We start from the raw sequence: 25,295 nt of genomic DNA on the forward strand, positions 1-25,295 counted from the left end.
AATTTCACACTACTGTCCATGGCATCTTCTTTTATGTCTTCATCTCTTTATCTCTCAGGAATATGTTCTTCCAGTTCTGCTTTCCTGGGCCGGAGAACTTTTCCTTGAGCCCTTTCCTGGAGGGCAACCCTTCCAAGGCCATGTTTCTGATTTCTGGGTGGGTATTAAAACTCAGTCTCTCTGGTCTTTTGCATTAGCTCCTGAGCTTTCAGCTCTGGTTTTAAGTGAAACCTGCAATTAGGGATTTTCATTTCCTCTAAGTCCTAATTCATCTCTGCCTTCTGCATGAGGGAGGGAGAGGAAGAATATAAATTCTGTCTGCCGTATTGCTAGGATTTCAGACATGTCCTTTTTTCACATTATGTTGTCTCCATGCAGGGATCTGGCAATGTGCCCTAACACAACCACTGAAATGAGACCTGGGGTCACCAGGCGTTCCCACACAAACCAAGTTCAGATGATCTGTAATCTGGCTGCTTTCAACAGCATATCTTCTGGGTTCTTTCCAAAATTAAACCAAGTCTTGGTTGCACTGGGGTACCCTGTGATTAACAGAAAGGTCACAAGCTTCTGCACTTCCAGAAGCCAGTATTCTTAACACTAGAATCCAAGTCTTGAAGGGATTCCAAGTTAAAATATGTATACGCACGGTTACTTAAATGCAGCTGGCTAGAGTGTAAAAGCTGAAGAATTCTCTTTATACAGCATGGGTTAGAAAGTTAACCAATTTCCAAAAGCAGAGTTATAAGGGAGAGTGAAATAGCACTGAGCACCTATTACAAACCAAGCACTGTTCCAGATGGTCTACATACACTGTCTTATTTAATCTTCAGACAACCCTCCAGGTCAGCTCTTTTGATATGGTCCACCCATTGCACAGGTGAAAAAGCAGGTCAGAGAAGCTTATGACTTGTCCAATGTCACACATTTAGTATGTGGCAGAGTTGACAGTTAAAGCCAGGTATATCTAACTCTTTCCACTTTAAACCCCACTTCCCAGTTTGCAATTTCTGTTGATTCAGCTGGGAGGGAAGGTGTGCATCAGTCATATTACAGGTGACTATCATTTGACGTCTGCATTATCCACTTTAATGGTGGCAATTGGCTGAAAGCAAGGGCAGGTGCTTAAAACAGTACCAGAAGTGATGAGAGAGGGCACTTATTTCAGTTTTTCCAAACTATTCAAAAACCTCTCTCAGTCCCCTTTAGTCTCCTGACTACCACATTAAAAAAAAAAAAAAAAAAAAAAAAAAAAAAAAATGGTCCATGACATCTTTTATGCTTAGATTTTTGTACCAATGGGCAAAAGATATACATTAGGAATATGGAGATTATCTAGAACGACCTTAGAATTATGCATACATATGAAATGCTAAAACCTAGCATTCCCCCCCATTTATTATTCTTTCATTCAAGAAACACTGGGTGCCTCCTATGTGCCAGGCACTAGGCCAGACACTGGGACTATAAGAGTGAATGAGAGAGGCAGTCCCAGGCCTGACAGTGCAGACAAGCGAGGAAGAGACACACCAAACAAGTTCTTTGTGGCCACAGTCGTCCTTTAGAAGTTCACAGCATCATGAATTACACATTCATTTGGTTGAAATTCTAAGAGGGCAGAGGTGAGGCTCTACTTTCCAAGTGGGATGTGCAACAGAACTATGGAGTTTTTCTGGAATATGCCAGGCTTAGTCAAAGAGTGCCTGAACTCATCTTTCCTGCGGGGAACTGATCCAGAAGGGAAACATTCACTGAAATACACACCATGCTTGAACACGCCAATGAGAAGGGACTTATCAGCCTCAGCATCCCACCAATCCACTGGGATCTCCACATAGTCGATGTCGGGCAGAGGCACGTCCAGCTCCCTGTGGAAGGAAGGATATAGACTCAGAGCTCCTTCAACACAGACACAAAACACCAAAAGCTACTGGCCTAACCCTGGTATTAAGCCACATTCCTAGGTGCATGCTGAGATGTTGAAGAAACAACAAACAGAAGGATTCTGAAGGCTGTGGGTCAATGTTTCTTAACCAGAACTTTGCATCAGAATCACTTAGGAAGCTACTTAAACATATGCACTTGATTTCCAGGTTCCACTTTCAACTGACTGATGCAGAGTCTTGAAGTACTGCCGAGAAAACCCATCCTCAATTGGTCTAGGGTGGGGCCTTGGGATCTCTATGTATAAAGTAGTTCTGATGTGCATCTTCAGTTGATAATTGGTCATCTGAAGGTAGAACTTCCCCAAAAGGTTGAATTCATACATGACTGAATGTTTAAAATAACAGTGCTCAAATCATCTTGGCTCAACATGTTGCCTCGACATATAGAGATCTCAAGCACCATTTCAGAATAATACAGTCTGCAATGGCATATAATCAGGGATATAAAGAGGGCCTTTCAGAGGATAAGTGCCACGACAGATAGCACCTCCTGGCAGGGTTCTGTTTTGTCTGTTGGGTCAAAACTGATAACAAATTGCAGTGCTCCTGGCCAAAGCGATGATCTTAACTTGATCTAGGCTGCAGACATGCGGGATTGGCAGGCCTGTTCCATCAGCTCCTCTCTGAGCTTCTGTCCATGTGCTGAGAGCTCATACTGACCCCTAGCTCACTGTCTCATTCATCTGAGTACAGTAATTGCTCTTTGAAGGCTTAAGGTTTAGGGAGAACATCTTCCTGGGTGGCTCTTCCCTCCCCTCCCAGATGTCTGGGGTGGCTTTTCGGCAGCATTTGAAGTTCTTCTTCTATCAGGCTCTTCTTACTGTGACAAATGACTAACTGCCCCTTGCCAGGCCCAGCCCCCTCTATGGGGATAGTGTTCCCCAGCCCCACCTTTCCAGGAACCCACAGCTGCCTGCACGGTGCCACGCGCTGCACGACTTTTCTGGGATGAACTGTTGCTCATGCTTCATGGCAACTTCTCCACAACAAGGCATTAAACCTGAACAGGGCCAGTGAGAGACTGAAGAAAGCAGAGAAAAGGAAGGAAGAGAGTGGGCAATGCACTCTCCCTCTCCACGTTCTACCTAGCTATCTTCCATCACTCAAAACATATGGCAGTAGGGTGAGTAAGTTCAGATAACTTCTGCCAGGCAACACCTGATGTAAACTATCAAGTTCAATTCTGCTGCATTTATACAACTCAAATAGAACCTTTCTACCAAAACACACAATCCCCCTATCCCTACTGGAAATTACTACAGTGATTCCAGAGGCATATCAAGTAGTAATAGTCACTGTGAGGATTGGTCCTGATCAAAAACTGCCGCATGGGTAGGGCTGTCTATGTCCTTCTCTCCTTCTTTAGTGCTTCTATGCCTGCTAAAGCCATTAGCACTGACCAATGGAAAGAAAGAGAAAGAAGAAACTATGGCCTCAAGTAATCTCAAAGCAAAGTCCAAATATCAATACCTCTAGTGTTCCCTGGGAATGACAGGCATGTACAGGGACAGAGCAAACTGCAAGTCTGGGGAAGGCAAAGGAGGCTGTCTGGTGATCTCACCTATAAATTGTGACTTTCTGACAGCTTTATCAAGTGGCAGCTGAGAGCTTGGCAGCCTTATTCCCTGAAATTCTGGGAGACTCCCATAAGATTCTACAGTTTTGGAAACACTAATCTGCAAAACTAGGTACAACAAATCTAACAGGCCACCAAGTATTATTAATATGATTAGCAAATAAAAGAGAAATACTCAAATGTATAAGAGTACTAAGGCCAAGATTGGGAATCTGGGTAAAACTTCCAGTCTATACTTGGATCAAGCCTATTAAAGTAACTGACACTCATTAATTCATTACTTAAGGTAGAGAAATTACTGTTTAAAAAACAATTTTACAACACTATTGGGGGTGAAATGAACTAAAAAACTCACCAAAGCTGTGTTTCTAAGAAACCGTCTTCACCTTCATTTTTATTTGTAGATAACCTGCCTGAACTGTCCTTATTCTACTTGCCTGCTCTACCATCTGGGTCACTGGTCCTGGGCAGGGTGGGAACACATGCCTCTTAAAGAACAGACAAGTTTGTCAAGCTCCATGAACAGACATTTTATGTCAATTCTTTAACACTGAGAGCTAAGATTGATTTGTTTTACCTGGCAGGAGTTCCTTCAAATGCTTTATCAGCTGCTTCTCCCAGTATTTCAGCTTTTAGGTAGTACAGCATCCGGACTCGCAAAAGTACCCTATGAAAGGTGAACACAGTAATGCAAACAAATTAGAACCCACAACTGCCTGTGAACCACACCCCCAAGTTAACACAGAGAAATTCTGGGCATTACCATGTAGTTAGTGATATGAAGTAATATATGAGAAAGCACCAGAAAAACAAAACACTATATACTATGGCAGACACTATGATCATCATCCCTGTTTCACAGGAGAAAATGGTATCTCATCAGTCATGTATCAGATCATCCCACGAACCATAGGGGGCAGCAGAAACAGAGCGCCCCTCCTGTTCTTTAAGACTACTCACCTCGTCCACATGGTCACAATGACCTCTTAGGCAGAGCTGGCTTCCAAGAGGCCCATTACCAGTTTACCAGTTACTGAAGAGTAATGGTGAATGTTGGTGCTTTCAAACAGCTTCATACATGGCTAAATGAATATTTAAAAGCCAGGTGTCTATATTTTATGGTAACATGTCTTCTCTCCTGAGGTGCTCAATTCACTGTGATTCTGCAAGGATCAAACTCAGCCTCCATGGGAATGCACCAAACATGTTTTGAGACAAAGCAATTAAGCAAGTATTTGCTGGGCAGCGACTATGTGCCCTGAACCATGCTTGAGGAACCTACAGCAGTCTAATTGTAAAATGAGACCAACCATAAAGAGTTAAAGCACAGAAGATGAGAGTGGGGCCTGGCTCAATGTGTGCAAAAATGGGATGAAAAGAAGGGCAGGCACAGAGAAGCAGACCACTGTTGAAGAGATGCTTCATGTTCAAGGCTAAGCTGCAGCGAGATTTAGAAGAGTCTTGTAATTTGCTCAATACCAGTCAAGAGTGAAGGCTAGCCATTAAAAATAAAAATCTGTTTACATATATTCATATAGAAACTGATCTCCAGCTAATTTGTTAAAAAAAGGATCACAAACAGTATGTAAAATACACACCATTTTAAGAAAGACAAAAAGGAGGTCATAGATTCACATATGCTGGTACATGCACAGAGTCTCTCTGGAAGAACCAGGTTAACGCTAGTCAACCTGGAGTGGGCAACAGAGGAACTGGAGATGGGAGGAAAACTTACTTTTGACAGAATTTTTTTTTAACACATTGTAGTGGATTGAATTATGTCCCCCCAAAACTCCTTGAAACTTGAATTGTGTCCTCCAAGTTTTATGTATTAAAAACTTAGGCCCCGCTGTGACTGTTAAGAGGGTGGGAAATCCTATTACTGTCATTGAAAGGTGGAGCCTTGAAAAGGTGATTGAATTGTAGGACCATGCAGTAGTGAATGAAATAAAAATGGTGGTCAGGGGCGTGGTTCTGAGGGCTTTAAAAAGAGAGTGAATGAGAAGCTCTCTCTCTTTCTCTCTATGCTCTCTCTGCTTCCACCATCTTGTAATGTGAGACCCCTGGGTTATTGTCGCCACTACCAGATGGACTGTGGACTTCTCAGCCTCAGAAACTGTAAATAATTAATTTTGTTTTCTTTATAAATCACCCAGTTGCAGGTATTTTGTTATAAGCAACAAAATGAACTAATACATAAAATTGGTATCAGAGAACTGGGTGTTGCTTATAACAAATACCTGAAAATGTGGAAATGGCTTTGGAACTGGGTGTTGAGGAGAGGTTGGAGACTCAGAAGACAAAAAAACATAGAAAGTTTGGAATGTCTTAGAGACTGGTTACGTGGTGGCGAGCAGAATGCTGATAGAAATATGAACTGTAAAGACCATTTTAAGGACATCTCAGATGGAAATAAGGAGTTTATTGGAAACTGGGGCAAAGATCACCCTTGCTGTGAACTGGCAAGGAATTTGGTTGCATTCTGTCCATGCCCTAGGACTTTGTGGTAGTTGGAACTTAAGAGTTGTGAACCAGAGTATATGGCAGAAGAAATTTCTAAGCAGCAAGGCATTAAGGAAGCTGTATGGCTACTTGCAACAGCCTACTCTGAGTTATGGTGGCAAAGGTACGACATAAAGCAAGAATTTAAAAGGAAAGCGGAATGTAAAGATTTGGAAAATCTGCAGCCTGGCCATGTGGTAGAGAAGCAGAGAGCATGCAATGGTGCAGCCCAGAGACCATTAGCTAAGCAGATTAGTACAAAGGAAAGGGATTATCAAGAGAAGGAGAAAAAGACCTGAAGGCATTACAGAAGCCTCTGGGAACAACTCTTCCATTTCTGGCCCAAAGACCTAGGGACACAGAATGCTCTTGGGGAACAGGCTTGAGGAGCCCTCCATGGGCTCACTACCCAGGACCACCTTGGGAAGCTGCTTCCAGCACCAGCACCCCCAGCTGCTTTGGCTACTCCAGTTGTGGGTAAATTGGCCCCAGGTGTGCTGGACATGCAGCTTTGGAAAATAGAAGCCAGAAGCCTTGGCGGCGTCCATGTGGTGTTAAGTCTGCAGGCTCACAGAATGCCAGAGCTGGGAAGGCTTGGGAGCCTCCACCCCGATTTCAGAAGATGACTGGAAAAGTCTGGGGGCCTTGGAAGAGATCTATGGAGTTACCGCAGACTACCTTCACTAGAGCAATGCAGAGTGGAAACATGGGGTTGGAGTTGCAGCAGAGAAACTCCATCAGTGCCATGTCTAGTGGAGCCATGAGAGCAGGACCGCCATGGAGACCCCAGACTTGTGGAGCTACAAGAGTGGAACCACAGCCTGGGAGAGCTGAAGTGTGGCCTGCAACCAGGAAAGCCATAGGAGTGGAGCTATCTGAGGACTTGGGGACACAACCCCCACACCAGCATGCACAGGACATCAAACATGGAGTCAAGGTACATGATTCACCAGCTTTGAGATTTAATGCCTGCTCTGTTGGGTTTAGGACTTGTTTGGGACCTGTTTCTCCTTTCTTTTGGCCTATTTCTCCCTTTTGGAATGGGAATATGTACCCTGTGTTTGTCCCATCACTGTATCGTGGAAGTAGATAACTTGTTTTGTATTTCATAGATGGGACTTTGAACTTTTGACTTTTGAATTGAAGCAAGTTGAGACTTTGGGGATGAAATGAATGCATCTGTATGTGAAAAGGACATGAGCTTTGGGAGGCCAGGGGCAGAATGTAGTGGATTGAATTATGTCCCCTCAAAAGTCCCTGAAACTTGAATTGTGTCCCCCAAGTTTTATGTATTAAAAACTTAGCCCCCACAGTGACTGTAAAGAGGGTGGGAAATCCTATTATGGTAATTGAAAGGTGGAGCCTTGAAGAGGTGATTGGATTGTAGGACTGTCCAGTAGTGAACGGACTAAAAATGGTGGTCAGGGGCATGGTTCTGAGGGCTTTAAAAAGAGAGTGAGTGAGAAGCTCTCTCTATCTGCTTCCACCATCTTGCAATGTGAGACCCCTGGGTCACTGTTGCCACCACTACGTGGACTTTGGACTTACCAGCTTCAGAAACTGTAAGAAATAAACTTCACTTTCTTTATAAATCACCCAGTTTCAGGTAAAAAGGCAACATAAATGGACTAATACACACACATATATAACTTATTCAAAAGAAGTTAATAATGAAGGTTTGAGGCTTTAACACAAGCAAAATTTCTATTATACCTGGGTAGAAAGTTCCACTGTGGGCTCAAGTTATAGGTGAAAAGCACAAAGTTAGAACTTTAGATTGAAAAGAACTCTTGGGTCTCTGGTATGCTATTCCTTACCTCAGCTGTCAATCAACTCCAAGAATTTTGAGTTTTTTTTTTTTTTTTTTTTTTAAAGCCCAGAGAATAAGAACTCTAAGAATTTACAACCATTGCTGATCCTTATCCCTAGCTGGTAGTAGCTGATGGCCTCTTTAATAACAACTGGAACAGAATGTCAGAGTCCTACCTGTAGAGGTCTAGCTCAATCAGAGTAAGGCTTCCTTAAGATTTAAGATAGGGAGAACTGTTTCTGTTTTTCTAAAAAGCAGCAAATGTGTTGATGTTTGGCAGTATCGTTAGCATGAGAAAATAGAATTTAAAGCCAATAGTATTCACTTGTTCTCCAAACAGGAAGCAAATCAATTTAGGGGACAGACGGACAATTCTCATAGAGTCATCTCCTCCCAGAGTGAGTTTATAATCCCAGTTGGTGTCTGAACTCAAAGGGCAGGACAGCTGGAGCATGCAGTAGGTTTGTAGCAATCTTGCTTTGGCCAAACAAAACAACTGATTAATATTTTGGGTGGCTGCATCTCTTTTCCTTTCTTTTTCCATTTTATTGATGTGAAATATACTTCCAAAAAGCACACTTTACATAAATGTACAGTGTCATGAATTTCCACAAGCAGAACACATGTGTATTCAGCATCCAGACCAGGAAGCAGACTATTTCCCCAGAAGTCCCCCCTGGTGTTCCCATCTAGTCACTGTCCCATTCCCCAATGGATAACCACCATCCTGATTTTTTTTTTTAGCTTGGTTTTGAAGCAGTTGCTTTTTAACTTTTTAAAGTTCTGTTGACAACAATTTCACGTCTCTAAGTAATATATTACTACTAACAACAAACAATGTTGAGTGCTTACTGTGTGCCAGGCATGAATTAGCTCACTTAACCCTCATAACAATGCTAGGAAGTAGGAACTATTATTATCTTCATTTTATACATGTAGGTTAAGTAATTTACCTGCTGGCCAAGTAATGGGGCCAGAATTTAAATCCAGGTAGTCTTGACCCCTGAGTCTGTTTTAACCCTTATCTGATAATGGGATGGTAGTAAATTTGCTAATTATGATAGAACTCTCATAGTTGGCCATTTAGCTCTTGGTCCACCTTACTCTGTATCTTGCAAACTGTTGCTGGATTAGTTTTTCTTCCCAAATATCATTCTTCTTCTTTTTTTTAATCATGTGCCTCACTTGTTCAAGAAACATCGTTTCTTTGTATTTACAATAAAATCTTTAGTAAGCCTGGCATGTCAGGTATACTCTCAATGGATTCCCTTACCCAGCTAACCTCCTCTTTCTCAGTTCCCCATATGGTGACTATGATTCAGTAACATCAAACACATCACTAGATCCTACACCAGCCATGCTCTACTATCAACAGTATGTGTTCTTTAAGTCTCAACCCAACTATAACTACAGAACCACTAAGTGCATGTTACAGGGAGGCAGGAAAAACCAACAAAAATATCTTAACCTATAAGGTAATAAACTCTTGATAACCAGAGGTGTACAGGCAGAAACCTCACTGTCTGCCAGGAATGCTGGGGCAATAACTGTTGAATGACCTAGAGTTGGAATAGATGATTTGCAAGGGTCAGAAACACTGTACAGGGATGCAAATATCCACGTGCAAACTTGTCACTGTTTTGTAGCTGAGTGCCCTAACTCCCCAAGACTAAACCACAGAAGAACAGTTTCATTTTCCATCACTGTTTTTTGCTTCCCCCCTATTCTTTACCCACCCCCCTCAGCTTTTTGCCTATGGATATAAAGGATACTTTCTCAAGTGCATGCCTATCAAATAACTGGAGGCCATGAATGGCACCAGTGTATTGGAAAAGGAGGCAACCTGGCATAGGGGGCTGGGAGCAGTGGTCAGTGACACCAGTGTCCTGCCCTCTCTAATGTGTCCTCAGCAGCAGAGGGTATGCTGATGGGCTTTGGGGAGTCAGATTAGAAAAATCCCCAAGAGTATACAATGCATTGGCAGAGAGGCCAGATGCTGTGGGAGAGAAGAAATGTTGTTAAAGGAGTTAGAGGAGCTTTAAAATCAATGAATTCTGAGCCAGTTCAGGCCACAGATAACATATCCTGTCTCTCCAGACCTTGCATATTGCACAGTATGTACTATAGGAGCATGAAGTGGTCTCCTGTGGGGTTCCCAAGAGCCCAGACAGGCTGAGCAGGGCTGCCACCACGGGACAGGAGGGGCAAACTCACTTGTTACAGTGCTGCTTGAGGTGTTTCTTGTAGCCATCATCATGCAAGACCACTTCAGGGTTGCAGGTGGCCAGCCAGTCTGCATTCTTTAGCTCTGGGAGCAGCAGCTGGTTCTTCGTCTTCTTCCCTTTCCTCCCTCTGGGGACTGGGGCCGACAACCCTGAAACAGAAAGACAGTGTAGGGCAAGTGGATGAGCCAAGGGGGCTTACACAAGGGTGTTGGAACAGAGCTAGGCTGGCATTGCAAAGAGGCATCCAGGCCATGCATGGTGGGCCCTGGATGACAGACCCTGCTCCTCAGTCCACATGACGGTGGTGAGGCAAGGTCTGTGGTCCCCTACTTCCCTTTAGTCAGTCAGTAAGGCTTACCAAGCCTGTGTCCTTCGGAACTCACAACCTAGCTGGGGAAAAGGAACACTTGGCCTGGAACCTGAGGGGAACTGTGTCTAAGCCCAGGGAAGGAGAAACACAGCACAAGAAAAGGCACAGCCAGAGGTGGAACAGGGACAGAACGGTGAAAGGTAAAAGGAAATCAGAGAGCACAAGGTGTGAGTCCCCGATTCAGGAGAGGAACCCCTGTAAGACTCAGTCAGTGGTCAGGACTGGCATGTGGAAAACTTTGACAGGCCCAACTGTACTTAAAATCTCAGACATAACAAGGGATGACTCTGAGGGAGAACTGAAAGCATCCTCATCCTTGTCCCACAGGAACAGCCTGTAATTCATCTGAAAAACAGAAGTCACCCAAAGTACAGCAACATGGACCCACCCAAGAAGAGGGGATGAAAGTGCAGGGGGTCCGCTTCTCAGGTGCGGCCCTGCCTCCTCTCACCTGAGTGGTTCTGGAGGGTCTGGGCCTGCCCATCTTTGGTAGGTGTGATCAATTCCCAAATGAAACTCTTAATCTTCTCGTCCCCCTTATAATGCTTGACACAGTACACTAGCAGGGCACGGCAAATCATCTCCATGTCCTTTTCGTTCAGATGCCACTTGAATCGCCCATGAGTAAGGATGTCTTTCCACCGGCCCCAGCTGATGGTGGAAATACAGAAAGGTGTTAGTGGAAAAAGGGCCACACCACACCCTCCCCACAGCAGTATATCCAAAAGCCACAGTGCTTCTCATTCTCTGCTGGGCCCATTAACCACCCTAGGGGCTGTGTCTGAAAGGCCTTTGAGGACTGTATGACTGTAGCACACAAAATGTCACTAAGGTGACTGGAACACTGGACACTGAGAGCCTCATATGGCCACTAGAATGTTAAGAAGGAAGGGATCAAAATATTGGGATCAGGTAAAAAATTTGGAATTAAGGGAGTCCAGTTGCAGTATTCAAAAGCAATGGTGAACTCGCAGGAGCTGAACCTTCTATTTCCAACAAAGCCAGAGCCTGCACAAGTCATGCCATGACTGTATCATCTGTTGCACTGACTCCTTACATATTCTTGTGGGGGATAAAGCAGGAAATCAGTACCAGAGAGCAAATCAGTAGCAGAGATTTGCTGTGACAAGCAAGTGAGAAAATCACGGCATGTCTATATTCTGGTGCAGAGCATACAATGACCGAGGGGTATTTGGGGCAGAAAGTGCAGTTCTCTCTTGCTCTAACAGCTCCCCATCAGCCCGTAATTCCAGAAGTGGCTGCAGAGACACACTGGACAAATCCCAGGGACTGAAAAACAGGGGAACCCCCCGCCCCCCGCCCACTAAGCAGAGCTAATACCTACCCAAAGATGAGCAGGTTCTTCTCCACCCGGAAGCACTCGGCTCGCAGGTAGCGTCTGGCTTTGTCATTGAGGCGCCTGGATCTGGTGGGCCTTTCATCTGAGTCACTGTCTAACTCTGAGAACTCCATGAGCTCGTCCTCCTCAAACGAGTTGTAGTGTTTGGTCTGCTTCCTCACACGAGGTCGGTCAATCACTAAGCTTTCCTGGAAATGGAGAGGACTGTTGTTGAGAAAGCCCCTCTTCTTTCCACTCCCATCTCCCATCAAAGTGCACACACATATCCTGGTGCTATTTCACAGGACACATTTGGGAAGGAACCTCGCCCCCATCTCATCCTCCAGCAAGAACGGCTCTTTCTTCTCAGCATACCTGCTGTCGCCATGACCAATGGACAAGCCAAGAGGCTTCTCTGGGACTTGCTCTAGTTGGCCTGCACCCCGGCCCCCAGTGCTGTCCGCCGCCATCTGCTGTTTCTGCAGTCATTCTAACAAGGGTATGGCCAGCAAGACTCCCCAGTGACCGGACTGGCAGTCTGCTCTTGCCAAGAAAGACTGGAGTGGTGAGTTCCCGCTGTTCTGCCCAGCATGCAGAGAGCAGTCTGTGTTCTGAGCCAGAACAAGTCAGAGAATTCCATCTGCTCAACAACTTTCTGAAGACATGTTCTTGTTGCTTCATTCTCTGCCTTCCACTGTTACTATCTTTCAACATTTTGTCTTTCACTGAGAACACAATCCCTAGCTCAGGAACCTCCTCATTATGGTGGCTCCCCTGGCCGCACCTGTTGTTCTTTCTCTAGTCTCCACCATTTCCTGCTCCTCACGCCTCAACACTCCTCTGTGTAGCCCAGATCACAAATTTCTAGTGTTATCCCTGCTTCAGTCACCTTGCTTCCCACCTCAAAATGATCTAACTGCTTCTTACTGCCTGTAGAGCAAGAGCTCTTTCTTCCCCTCTCTGAGACCCCACTGTCCTGCACACAGAGTAAATTCTTGATTGTGACACTGTAAAATGCTTAAAACAGGTTCCTAAAGGGGACTGCAGAATCTTCTTAGAAGATTAAGTTGGATTAAGCAATCTCTGGTGGGTAAATAGAAGAATAGTTCTGGTTGGGGCGGGTGACTGAATCAGTGTGACAAAAGCAAGGATTAACTTCTGGGTTTGTGAGGCCATGAGAGTCCAGCCCTCACCTGAGAAGATGGGTAGAAAGTGAGGATATAGGGTCAGAGCTGGAGATAGGGAATCTAACATTTAAGGGGTGCATCACAGTGGGCTAGGTACTGGAGCCAGTTACGCTCACCAGTGTTACCTCCCAATCTTGCAGTGTGGGCGGTACCACCTCCTTTTGCCACTTGTCTCAGGGAGGTCAAGCACTTTCCCCAAATCCATGCTCTAGTTTCATTCCTAAGCCCATTCTCCTTCTCATGTTCAGAAACAGAGAAACTCGAGACACTGAAAGAAGGAGGTAAAGCCAACAAACTTTTCTTTGTCATGCTTTTCCCCTCTTCCTATTACTTGTCATTGGTGAGGAAGTGTTGAAATATAGGTAAAATAGTCACATGCCAGGGATGAAATGTTGGCTTGAGACATGGGGCTGAATTTGACCTGTTTGGCCAGTTCCAGTTTTAATCGCCTTCGTTTAATTTCATGGGTACTCAGCTGACTGTATGTCCCATTAGGTCCTTCTAAAATTATAACAGTTAACATTTATCAAGTGCTATCTACATGCCAAGGCATGTTTTAATGTTACAAATATCTCATTTAAGAACCAAGACTTGGGAGTAAATAATGACTTGAGCTGTATAGGAACTTATAATCAAATAAGATACCAGTGAAATATTCAAAGGAACAGAATATTTTTATGCTGTACCTTTTCATTCTTTGCTTCGGTGTCTAGTTCAGCTATTTTAGCCCATTTCTGCCAAAAGTTAGGATCATCCAAGGAAATATCTGTTCTGTTTCCTGAAGCTACAAAGCTAGCCTGTGAAGAAGATAAGAGTCAATAAACTGTATTTGAACACAGTACAAACTAATAAAACACCTGCTATTTCAAATGCACCAAAACTTAAGTATATTATCTACCTGCATTTAAAACCCAAACCCCTAACAGAATTTCCAAAATGAATGTGTAAATCTCAAAACTATTCTTTTTTCTCTTGTTATAAACACTGGATGAGCAAATTACAATTTCAATCTATAGGATTATTTTTTGGAACTTAAACTTGGAAGCAACATGTTACATGGTGTCTACTTCCCTATGAAAGGGTTAATTCTTAAGACTTTGCTGGATTTAATTTTTCCATCAGTTCAACAGTTAACAAATGTCTCTTATGGAAAAGGCACCGGGCTGGGCAGCATGGGGTGTAGAGATAAGCGTTCAATCAGCCATATTCTCCCTGTAAAGCACAAAATGTCTCACTGAAAAAGTACTAAACAAGTCACCAAACAGGAGATTTAATCAAATAGGTCACAAAGCTCACACAGGAATTGGCAGAGCCTGTGGCCTGGGAAACCTGAGTGATCTGCTAAATTCTACACCCAGTGACTCAAACAGCAGAGGAAAGAGGCACCTAGACCTGAAGCTGGGAATCTTACGTAAAAGCTCTTTCCCATGAAATGAACACCACATACAGTTGAGGAACAGTGTTCACTGGAGGTTCTGCTTCCTGACAGTGATCAAGGAGTGCTCTCCAAGGGCATCAAGATGACCACTCAAAGGTTTCAGAGCCATCCTTGTGAAGAGCAAACGGAGCCAACTGCAATCTAAAGCGTCTCTCCTGCCTGCTGAGGATCAGCTCTCACAGGTTAGGAGTGGGGTGTTCTTTCCATGGCCCCTGACTCACTATTCAGACTTCCTCTAAGGACCTATGTCTTCAGAGTCATGCAGACTAGGTGTGCAGCCAGACAACCTCAAGGGTTTACATTTAGAGAAATGGAAGCCTTGCTAATGAGGGTCGAAGAACAAACAGTTTTCTCTTCCCTCCCACTCTCTGGAGAACGTTCTGTACCTTGGCAAAAGTGGACCCTTGCCCCTCAGACTGGATGGTGATGGTATGGGTTCTCCTCTGCAGAATCTGGTCTATGTCTTCTTCACAGAACTTGGAGCCTTCGTCTTCCTCATCCATTAAGGCTCCATAGGCACCTTTCCGGAGCAGGTCCTCCACCTCCATTTTTGAGAGCTGCTGTACCTGGACAGGTCACCAAAGGCTACTCACAAAGTGGAAAATGCACAGGAGAAAAACAGCTTCAAATCTGCCCTTTATGATTCAGAGCACAGTTCCTCCACATGTCAGAGGAACAAAGGACATGGACAACAAACTTCAGAAAGGTACTCTGGGGAGGGCAGGCAGACAATCCTCCATAGGGAGTTCTGGAATAAAGCCCAATACATGATCCAAGAGCCCTAACATTCTTCAGGACTTTGGTTATTATCACCTGTCACAAGCCATTAAAACTATGCATCACTGAAAAGGATATATTTGACATCTTTATATTTTAGTTTGAGCCTGTATCTTTAAAAATCTCCAGATGTACCAAACAAACTGAAGAATAATGATTTATTTATTATTAAATAAATACATTAGTATTGGAAATGATGTCATTTCTTAACTGGAAAAGAAATAAAAGGATCCTGTGCCAAGTGTGATCTTCTCAACTGCTTGCTGAAAACAGGAAACGGGATTCAAAACACCCTTTCCTGGTTCTAATTAAGAATCTGGTTCTCTTTATATCAATCACAAGAGGGAATTCCATGACTCCCAGCATGGGTAATTTGAAGTATTATACTTAGCAACATATGCATAGCTAAGAGGATATAGAACATCTGGACTAAAGTCATTTGGAAGGTTTTATTTCCCAATCTTTGATGCCCTGAGCCCAGAGATTAAGGAGATATTCTGCTCTATTTGCCTATACTTTAAGACAATTTAAGACTCTTAGCTGCAATTTTTATCCATCCTCCAGAGGGGGAAAAGATTTTAACTGCCATATTTCAAGCTGCTAACTTATTCATTCATTTATTCACTAATCATCTCATCAGGCATTCAACATCTTTAATATGCCCAGCACTGCTAAAGGCCATAGGGGACACAGATAAAATTGATCCCACTATACTCTTGAGAAGGTCAAAGTCTGGAGTATGAGGTAAGGCATAGTAATAAATACATATTCACATAGTTCAGAGTGTTAAGATCTACTGGCTTCTAATGGGCATGGTTAAAAATTCTGCTTACTGAAATGTTATTGCATGTTGAGTAATCCTACCACATAACTTATTCCTACAGATTTCCTTTATTCACCTAGAAAATGCAGAGACCCGACCCTGAACTATCCTCTACTATAGTGAATTACCCAACAGTGATGTGTGTTATAGTGAATTACCCAATATAGTGAATGTGAACCCTGAAACAGCCATAAGGAGAAAGCCCTGGAGAGGCCCAGGCTGCGTGACCAATGCTCCTGAAGGCTCCAGAGCAGGTCCATCATACTCACCCCATTGGTGCCGCCCTTTCGGTTGATGTCCTGAAGAACAGCCTTGTCCAGGCCCAGCTTTAGGCTGGCCTTGTCAAACATTTCCCTCTCGTAGGAGTTCCGAGTGATGAGGCGATACACCTTCACAGCTTTGCTCTGGCCTATGCGGTGACATCGGGCCTGAGCCTGGGAAGGAGGAGGGTCATACACATCATGTTTACACATATGATGGCAGCAGCCCCAAGAACAAAGAAGTGCTTAAATACCATCAGGTGTCAGTGGCCAGCTCTCACAATCATGAGTCACGGGACTGATGTGGGAACAGCATCCACCCAAATGTCAGCTGCACCTTCGGCATCATTCATCTCTTCACCTACAGTTTACTGAGTGTCAGGGACAGAGTAATGAGAAGGACATGTTGTCCTACCCTCTGAGCTCTTGCACATGGGCACATTATGAGTGGCACTCATTTCCCAGGACACCATCCTGCCCTCTTGGGAAAGTCCTCAGAGCTGGCAGCAACACTTTTTTATTTTTTAATTTTACTGTAGAAAATTTCAAACATAGACAAAAACAGAGAAAAGTATAATGACCTCGTAACGGAAATCCTGTTCAATGTCTACCACAACCTTACCCTTCAAGATTGTTAGAAAGCAAATCATAGGCATCATACTATTTCATCCTTACAGATTTCAACATTTATTTCTAAAGATATGAACTCTTGTAAAACATATATTACCATTAGCACACTTAAAAAAACCTAATTCTTAGTACCAAATATATAGTCTGTGTTCCAACTTCCCTGCTTATCTCATAATTTTTTAAGTTTGCATGTTTGGATGTAGAACCAAATATGGCCCACACATTGCAATTAGTTATGCTTCAAGTCTCTTTTAATCTATAGATACTCCCGGCCTTCAATCTCCCTTTTTATCAAATGCAACTTATTTGTAAAGGAGACCAGGAATCTGTCCTATAGTTTCTCACAGTCTACATTTTGCCAACTGCATTCCTACTGTGTCACTGAACAGGTGCCTCTCCTCCCTGTATTTCCTCTAAACTGGAAGCTCTATCTTGAGACTTGATCAGGTTAAGATTTGACTTTTGGGTAGAGTATTTCATAGGTGGTGTCTGAATTCCCATCAAGAGGCACAGGGTATCTGGTTGTCTTTCTTTTGAATTGATTGTCATTGCTTCACTAGGGGTTACAATTCCCTTTATCAATTTTTTGGTTACCCTGATGTATAATTCATATAGAAGACACAAGCTAAATGTTTGATTCTTTCTCTTTATTTAATCAGTTTCAAAATAACATCCTCCAAAAGTATTCAGTGAAGGTTTTTATTATTATTATTAGTTTTTAAGGAAAACAATGAAGTCATGCATTTAAAGATATTTGCTATGTTACTATTCCTACTGCTGTTCAAATATGGCCTGTGGGAGACTCTTTGAGTTGGCTCCTGAGTTCTTTTGACACAATCCAGTCAAATATGGAAAGGAGGAAGACTAGAATAAAATGTGTGGTGTTAGAATAGATTTGGAGACATTAGTATACTCATGGTTAGGTGTTATGTCTGTGTATGCACATGTACACGTACATATGGATACAGAGAGAGATATGGATATGTGCATATTTATGTTCATATGTTGTATCAAAGACCTGTAGTCATTGATAATTCCCTTGCTTTCAACATTTTCCATACTCCTCTTGTATATTTCCTGCCCAGACCAGGATTTAGCCGTTTTTTCCCCCCAAGGAGTCCTGGTTTCTTTTCGTGAGAAATGTTTTTTTCCCCTCCTAAGCAGAAGGGTGTTCACTGACATTGCAAGGGAGGGATGGTCATGCCATATGGGCGAGGCCTGCGGGTATCCCTGGAGACCTGGGTTCCTTCCTTGCTTTGGACAGAGGTGGCAGTGGGTCCAGAGAAAGGGGGTGAGCCTAAGCAGGGATTCAATGTCTGCCCACCAGGGACTCACTGGTATCAGAGTCCCTAGACAAGGAAGCCCCCAGTCCTGCCCTGCCCACATCCTTCCCCTAACCTCATGGCTGAGAACCACACCAGAATTTCTGTAACTCAGTGCCAAACTGCCCAAAGACTGAGAAGCCTGGTAAGTACTGGGACAGAAGAGGGGTCACGGGAAAGGGCCATCACAATAGGGCCCAGAGAAGGGCAAACCCTGGGCTGAGCAGGGGTTCCCTGGCCTGGGTCCACACACTGACTGCGGCCTGGTCCACTGTATTACAGAGATCCTTCTTCCAATAAGAAAGCTTGGAGTTCATCTTAGCGCTCAAAATTTGCATATCCTGAATTACCAAGGTATTGTCGGGGCAGGAAGGAAGGCAGAACTTGTTTTCCACCCTCTCTTTCTCAGACAACAATGAAGGTCACTTTCTGGAGACACAGACCCCACCAAGGACGGAGCATGTGGCTGGCTGGCAGGAGCTTATGTGTGAGGCCGCCAAGCACTCGAAGCAGCACTGACCCTGACACTCTGCACACAGCAGGTCCACCAGCAGGACCAGAGCAAAGGTCTTCATAGCATGGGAGCAGCTCATTCTTCCTCTCTTTGGCCAGGCTTCAGGATAAGTAGCTAAGAAACAGTTCAGCCATAGGCAGGAATAGGAAAATGGTATTTAGAGATAATAATCTGAATGCTTCCCAGGCCCATTCGGTGGTCAAATATAGGAAGTCGTTTCTGTGTAGTATATATAAATATGTGCATATATGACAAAATACATAAGGTCACACTGATATTTTTAGTTCAAATTATGTTTGTGGAATTTTAACTTCATCAACCTCATATCTGTATTTCTTTCTGACCATGCTGAAAAACTCAGTTCTTAACCACACCAATATCAATTATTCATTTGATTTATTCCATTATCTATACACACACACACACATATGTAAAACAGTCTCATAAAAACAGTACCATTACGATCCACCCAAAACACAATTACTGAAAACAGTGTAAGATTTTTGTCTCCCCCCAATCACTTAGAGTTAGATCCTGCTAAGTACGTACAGTCATAGTAGTTTTAAATACATGCTTGAAAGGAGGCTTCTTTTCTGCAGTGGCAGGGTTAGCAATCCTGAAACTACTTTCTGTGTAATCTAGGATTGAGCAAATGAGTAAATATACTAGGGGTAACAGGAGTAAGGGATTTCACTGCAGGAGAAGGAAGTTACAAATACAGAAAGGAAAACTAGAATAAATCCGTGGCATCAGAGTGGATCAGAGATATCAGTAATAATTCACGGTTGGGGTGTGTGTGTGTATACACACTCACATACATACATATACACACAGTTAAAGAAATAGAGATGAATATGTTTGTATGTTTATGTATGCACATATGCATATATATAAATATACAAATTAATCCATACGATATGCATATATGCATATTTCCATTTGTGTGTGTGTGTGTGCGTGTGCATATTCTAGCTATGTCCATTGAGAGGGCCTAGAAGCAATGTCATCCTAGCAGGCTGTGGTTTCTAAATAACATTCTCCACAAAACAGAACCAAGGCATATTAGAGAAATAGCTAATTGTAGGCAGGGCTTGGGTAGAGAAAGTATAAACCTATATTACTGTGCCAGATGTATGGAAGTGCTTAAAGAATGATGGAGACATATCAAAGTAACAGTTGAAGCCTGAAGCTCAGTGGCTAAGCCTAGGACTATATAAACATCAAAATAAAAATAGTAATGGATTACTGAACAAAAAAACCCCCATGAGATCATACTGACAAATAAATAAATGAGAGAACAAAGGAAAACTCTTCCTTACAGCAGAATGCCAACTAAAAAACAGAGTGACACAGGTGAAAATCACTTTGTAACCATCACAGTGATGACTGATTCAGGCAAAAATCATCAATGTAAGTTAAAACCAGAGGATAAAATTTTTATGAGGAATGGGTATAGTCTTAATGTTATTTCTCCAAAATTGCTTATTAATTTCAAAGGGAAAAAATAGCAACTTTACAGAGAAATTTGACAGACACCACTTAACTAGTGAACAAAGTCAACATCATCAAATGGACATCATGTTCTTCTGGATTTGATATATTGAGAAGGATGTGTCAATTCTGTACTAAATCTGAATCCAATTCTGAGGAAATACAGACAAACCCAAACTGAGGGACAATCTATAAAACAACTGGCCAGTACTCTTCAAAAAGTAAAAGGTTATGAAAGAAAAAGAAAGGCTGAGGAACTCATCCAGGTTAAAGGGGACTAAAGAGACATGAAAACTAAATGTAATCAGTGATCCTGGATTGGGGAAATGATAGCTATAAAGGACGCTGAAAGAAATGATAAATTTAAATATGGATCTTGATTAGAGAACAGTATTCTTATTTCCTAAGAACTGAACTGTGGTTATACAAGAGAAGGTCCTTATACTTAGAAAATACTCACTAAAGTATTTAGGGGATAAAAGGGTACAATGCCTATGACTTACTCTATAACGGTTCAGACAAAAAGTGATGTGTGAGTGTGTCTGTGTGTGCGTGTGCGTGCACATGCGTATCTATGTAGGTACTCAGAGGCAGAGACAGAGATACAGAGGAGAGAGAGAGAGAGCAAATTGTTAAAATAAATTGTAAACACAGTTGGTGAATCTAGATGAAGGGTATATTGGAGTTGCAAAATAAAATTATATCAAAATGAAAATGTATAAAAATATAGACCCTAGAAATAATTCCTCTCTGGGAGTTAGGTTGTCCAGTTGATACACAGCTGGATTCAATTGTTTCATTTTGCTTTTGAACTCTAGGGACTGACTTTTCCTTCATTAATTTAACTACACTGAAGGGGGTGGGAAAGAAAATAACTAAACTAAGTAACTTTGGAAAATGGTACTTTGATTATATACTATAAATACTAAAGACCAAAAAAAAAAAAAACAACAAAAAACCACCCCCAAACCCAACACTGCAAACCACTATTACACTCTGGTAAATTTATTTTTCACAAATTATGGGTTAGCAATTCTGAAACTACTTGATGTGTACACTAGGATTGAATAAATGTTTAAATATATCGTATATGATAATGAGATCCACGCTTCTCCCTGCCAGAGAAAGAAATTAAGGAAGAGGAGAAGGCTATAATGAACCCTGTGGTGTTGGACTGGAATCAGAAATCTCAACTGTGGATGGATATACACAGAATAAATACAGATGTGTGCTGTGAGTGCTTGTGCTAGTATGCATACTTATATGTCCTAGTTCTGTTTACACAGAGGGTCTAGAAGCAGTAACACTCCAGCAGCAGTGGGCATACCTCGTAGGCAGATCTTGGTTTCTACATGCTATTCTCAAATAAAAGATATCAGGGGTCCTTGAAGAAATGGTTAATTCCAAGGCTGTAGTAGAAAAAATGAAACACGAACATCTAAGGTGTCAGAAAATAAAGAAGTGCTTAAAAAATGATGGAGCATGTCAAAAGGACACAGGAGCCAACTTGAAGGAGCTACCAATGGTCAAACCTGAACCTGAGAGTAACATATATAATGAGAGTAGTGGATCATAAAATAAATATCTCTGAGTCCATACTGATATAAGTAAATGGGAGACAAAGTACAACTGTTCCTTATAGCAGAATGCCTATTAATGTAGAAGGAATTATGGAAATACAAAATTACCATTAGCCAAACACCGTGCTAACAATTATTGAAGGCAACAACCACTGAGGGATGCTAAAATTCATTGGCAAAAGCATGACGAGAAACAGGATGTTTATAGTCTCAAAATATCGTCTTACAAGATACTTGCCAATTTTAAAAGGTAAAAAGTTATTTTACAGTGGAGAAACCTGGTAGACACCATCTTAACACCATCTTAACTGAGTGATCAAAGTTAGGTGACATGTATTAAGACATACTGACATCATATACCTTCTGATATGATGCACTGAGGACATAACATCACTTCCGTGATATTCTTGCCCCAAATACATAACCTCAAATCTAATCATGAGAAACATCAGGCAAACACAAAGTGAGAGGCATTCTACAAAAGCTGGTCAGTATCCTTCAAAAATGTCAAGGTCATGAAAGATAAGGAAAGACAAAGGAGCTGTCACAGATTAGAGGAGGCTAAGGAGTCATGACTTCTAATGGAACAGAAAAGGAACATTTGTGAGAAGCTGAAAGAATACAAATAAAGGCTGTATGTAGATCAGTTAAGAGTGCTTTATCAATGCTAATTTCCTGGTTTCATAAAGTAGTTATATAAGATGTTAACATTAAGGGGAGTTGGGTGAAGGGCATATGAGAGCTCTGCACTATTTTTGCAACTTTTAAAAAAGTTTTTAAAATTAATTGTTTTATAATGATGTAAAATACTTGGAAGAACTAGCTTCTTTCCCTGTCATTTCCTCCCTATTCCCTAGCCGTCTCTATAGGTAACCACTTAAAAATAGTTTTTTTGTTTTAGTTTTACCCTTGGTAGGGGAGAGAAAGGGACAGATAGCCTTTTTAGATAAATGTTAGCATACTGTACATACTTTTTCTATCTAATATTTTTTTACTGAATAACATATCCAGGAGATGATTCCATGGCAGCATATAGAAATATTCCTCATCCATTTTTTGGAGCTGAATATGCTATAGTTTATTCAATCAATCTTCTATTGTTGGACAAGAGAGTCTTTAGCTATTACAATTAGTTGCTGGACCTTCTTTCAGTATCTTTAGTGGTGGCAAACTTCCACTACTAGAAGAAGATTTGATGGATAAGTCTGGCAAATAAAGGAAGTGATCAAGGTAAATAATATGGTTTGTGACACCTACAAGGCAGTAACAATATGTGGTCGATTAGGTACTGACACTGGTTTTTTATTCTGTCTCATACAGTAGAGGGTTACATAAGAAGGAGCTGAAGAAAAGCTCTGAGCAATGGTCCGACGGAGCAGCACTGTGGACACGGCTAACTGCTTTTGAGGCATCCAGCTCCCTTGCTTGCTCGCTACCAGCTCCCGGGCTCTTATATATGGTAGCAACGTGTTCAACTGCAATGACTTCCAGCATCCCAGGGATGGCGAGGGAACACAGTCCTGAGCAATGAGATGTAGCAGAGTCTACCGGGAATATTTGCAAATGTTCTGCTTTCCTGTAAAAAGCAGCCAGCCTGCCTTCCTCGTTTTTACTACCTGGAGTGGAATCAAGAGGATGTAAAGAACACATACTGAGGATGGTAGAGCAGAAAGACAAAAGGAACCTGGGACTCTGATGACACTCTGAAGCCACCCACTACTCCTGGACTACCTACCTCAGGACTTCTCCTTAACTGAGAAAAACAAACCCTGTTTGAGATAGCCAAGGCCACAGGCAGCTAAATGACACCAGGAGATGAACATGCATGCTCCCAAGATGACTTACCTGAACAATAAAGGATGAGTCCTGTCACATTTAAGAGACTCTTCATTTTACAGTCAAATGTTAAGCCATTCCTTATTTTCCTAATCAGAACTCACAAAAAACTGAGGTAGAGAGAGAAATATATAGAACTAGGACAGCAACGGAGATGAAGTCCTAAAGAGCTGCATCAGCAAAGGTATAAATATGGAAACATTTGGAGTAGGAAACAATTAGGGGTCAGTGGTACTACAACCCCCCTGCCCTACCCCATACACACACCTGGGAAAAATTATAGCACTCCAATGCTTTCCTGCATGACTGGTGGGCTAATAGTTTGTTCTTCACTTTTAATTTTAATACATTTGAGGTAAATAAAGGCCAAATAGAAACAAGTAATGATGTTCAGAAAAAAACAAAACAAAACACAACAAAATGGGTACTGATCCCAGCAACAGGAACAAAGAGGGCATGGCTTAGTTACACCAACAGTGACATATTTCAAATCGATTCCAGTCCTTGATTTACTATTGTCAGTCCCAAGTCCAGAACTTGGCCAAACCTTGTACCACGTCTTTACAATCATGTGAAAATTAAATGAGTGGTATGAAAAGCCAAATACAATGTTGCTTCATCTTTTGACCCCTATACTACGTTCCCAAATCACTAACTCTATGACATTTAGAAAGTATATTTTCTTTAGTACTCTAAAGTAATACTTGTTCCTTAATGAAAATCTGCATAATCAGAGAGGTTAAAGAATGAAAAACAATAAAACCACAACCCACCCAAATTCAACCACTTTTAGCATGCTGCTATAAGTCCCCAGCTCATTTTCTATGCACACTATTTTATTTCAAGCCCAGGGATTTTACATTTCTCCTGGCACTCTAAAAGTCTGCACCCAGAGACCCATGAAAATGTGGAATTGGGGGCTACCATGCAGTATGAGCTGGGGAGCACTAGGAAGCTGCCCTCCTTCAACAATCTTCTTTGCAGGCCTACAGCAGAGTCTGCAATTACGTCTTGGGGTAAAGTATCATCCCCTCTTAAAATGGAAATGTCTCTGAGAAACAGCATAAAGATCTTCCCATTGCACTTTATTTCTACTGTGTGATTCAATTCATCAGACCAAACCAAAGTCTTGAGCACTTTTGTTTCCCCAGGGCCTACCATGGTGCTCTATAAATATGTCACATAAGTTAGTTACGAGATGGCCAGGAAGAAGGAGAGCATGGGATAGGGCGCTTTTGGGCATCAGAAAGAAGGGAGTTAAAAAGATAGGACACTGAAAAGACAGGAAGGAGAGTACTCACTCAAAAGAAACATGACTCACTTTATTTGGGACTGGTGCTGTAATAATAAGTCAGAACCTGTCCCCTCCTATGCTGCAGGTGTCCCACCTATGCTCATTCCCACTCTACATGGTCATACTTCTTGTTCTCTCTGTCTGGAACATTCTTCCTATTCATCTCATAGTTTAAGATCACTTTCATCATTTAGGCTCAAATGTCATCTTTTTAAAGAAGCCTTCCTAGATTACTCTGTCTAAATCAGGGCACCCAGCTCCCATCATTCTTATCCCCTTGTCCTACTTTATTTTCTTTTAACAAGTACTGCTACCTGTAATTATCTTACTTATTTTTCCTCATTTATTGTCTGTCTACTCCACTAAAATGAAAAC

General features: G+C 42.2%; 1 protein-coding gene across 1 annotated transcript in view; it reads right to left on the bottom strand.

Moving 5' to 3' along the window:
* Nucleotides 1–25,295, bottom strand: part of CHD6 (chromodomain helicase DNA binding protein 6) — a 199,976-nt gene that overhangs the window by 38,549 nt on the left and 136,132 nt on the right. The window contains exons 18-25 of the mRNA XM_063092193.1: nt 16,263–16,427; nt 14,780–14,959; nt 13,642–13,752; nt 11,775–11,977; nt 10,881–11,080; nt 10,049–10,208; nt 4,100–4,189; nt 1,765–1,868 (exon numbers count right to left, since the gene is read on the bottom strand). Coding sequence (XP_062948263.1) covers nt 1,765–1,868; nt 4,100–4,189; nt 10,049–10,208; nt 10,881–11,080; nt 11,775–11,977; nt 13,642–13,752; nt 14,780–14,959; nt 16,263–16,427 — 1,213 coding nt within the window. The remainder of the gene's footprint in view (nt 1–1,764; nt 1,869–4,099; nt 4,190–10,048; nt 10,209–10,880; nt 11,081–11,774; nt 11,978–13,641; nt 13,753–14,779; nt 14,960–16,262; nt 16,428–25,295) is intronic.

This window comes from Cynocephalus volans, chromosome 1 (genome assembly GCF_027409185.1).
Source record: "Cynocephalus volans isolate mCynVol1 chromosome 1, mCynVol1.pri, whole genome shotgun sequence".
NCBI classification, from domain to species: domain Eukaryota; kingdom Metazoa; phylum Chordata; class Mammalia; order Dermoptera; family Cynocephalidae; genus Cynocephalus; species Cynocephalus volans.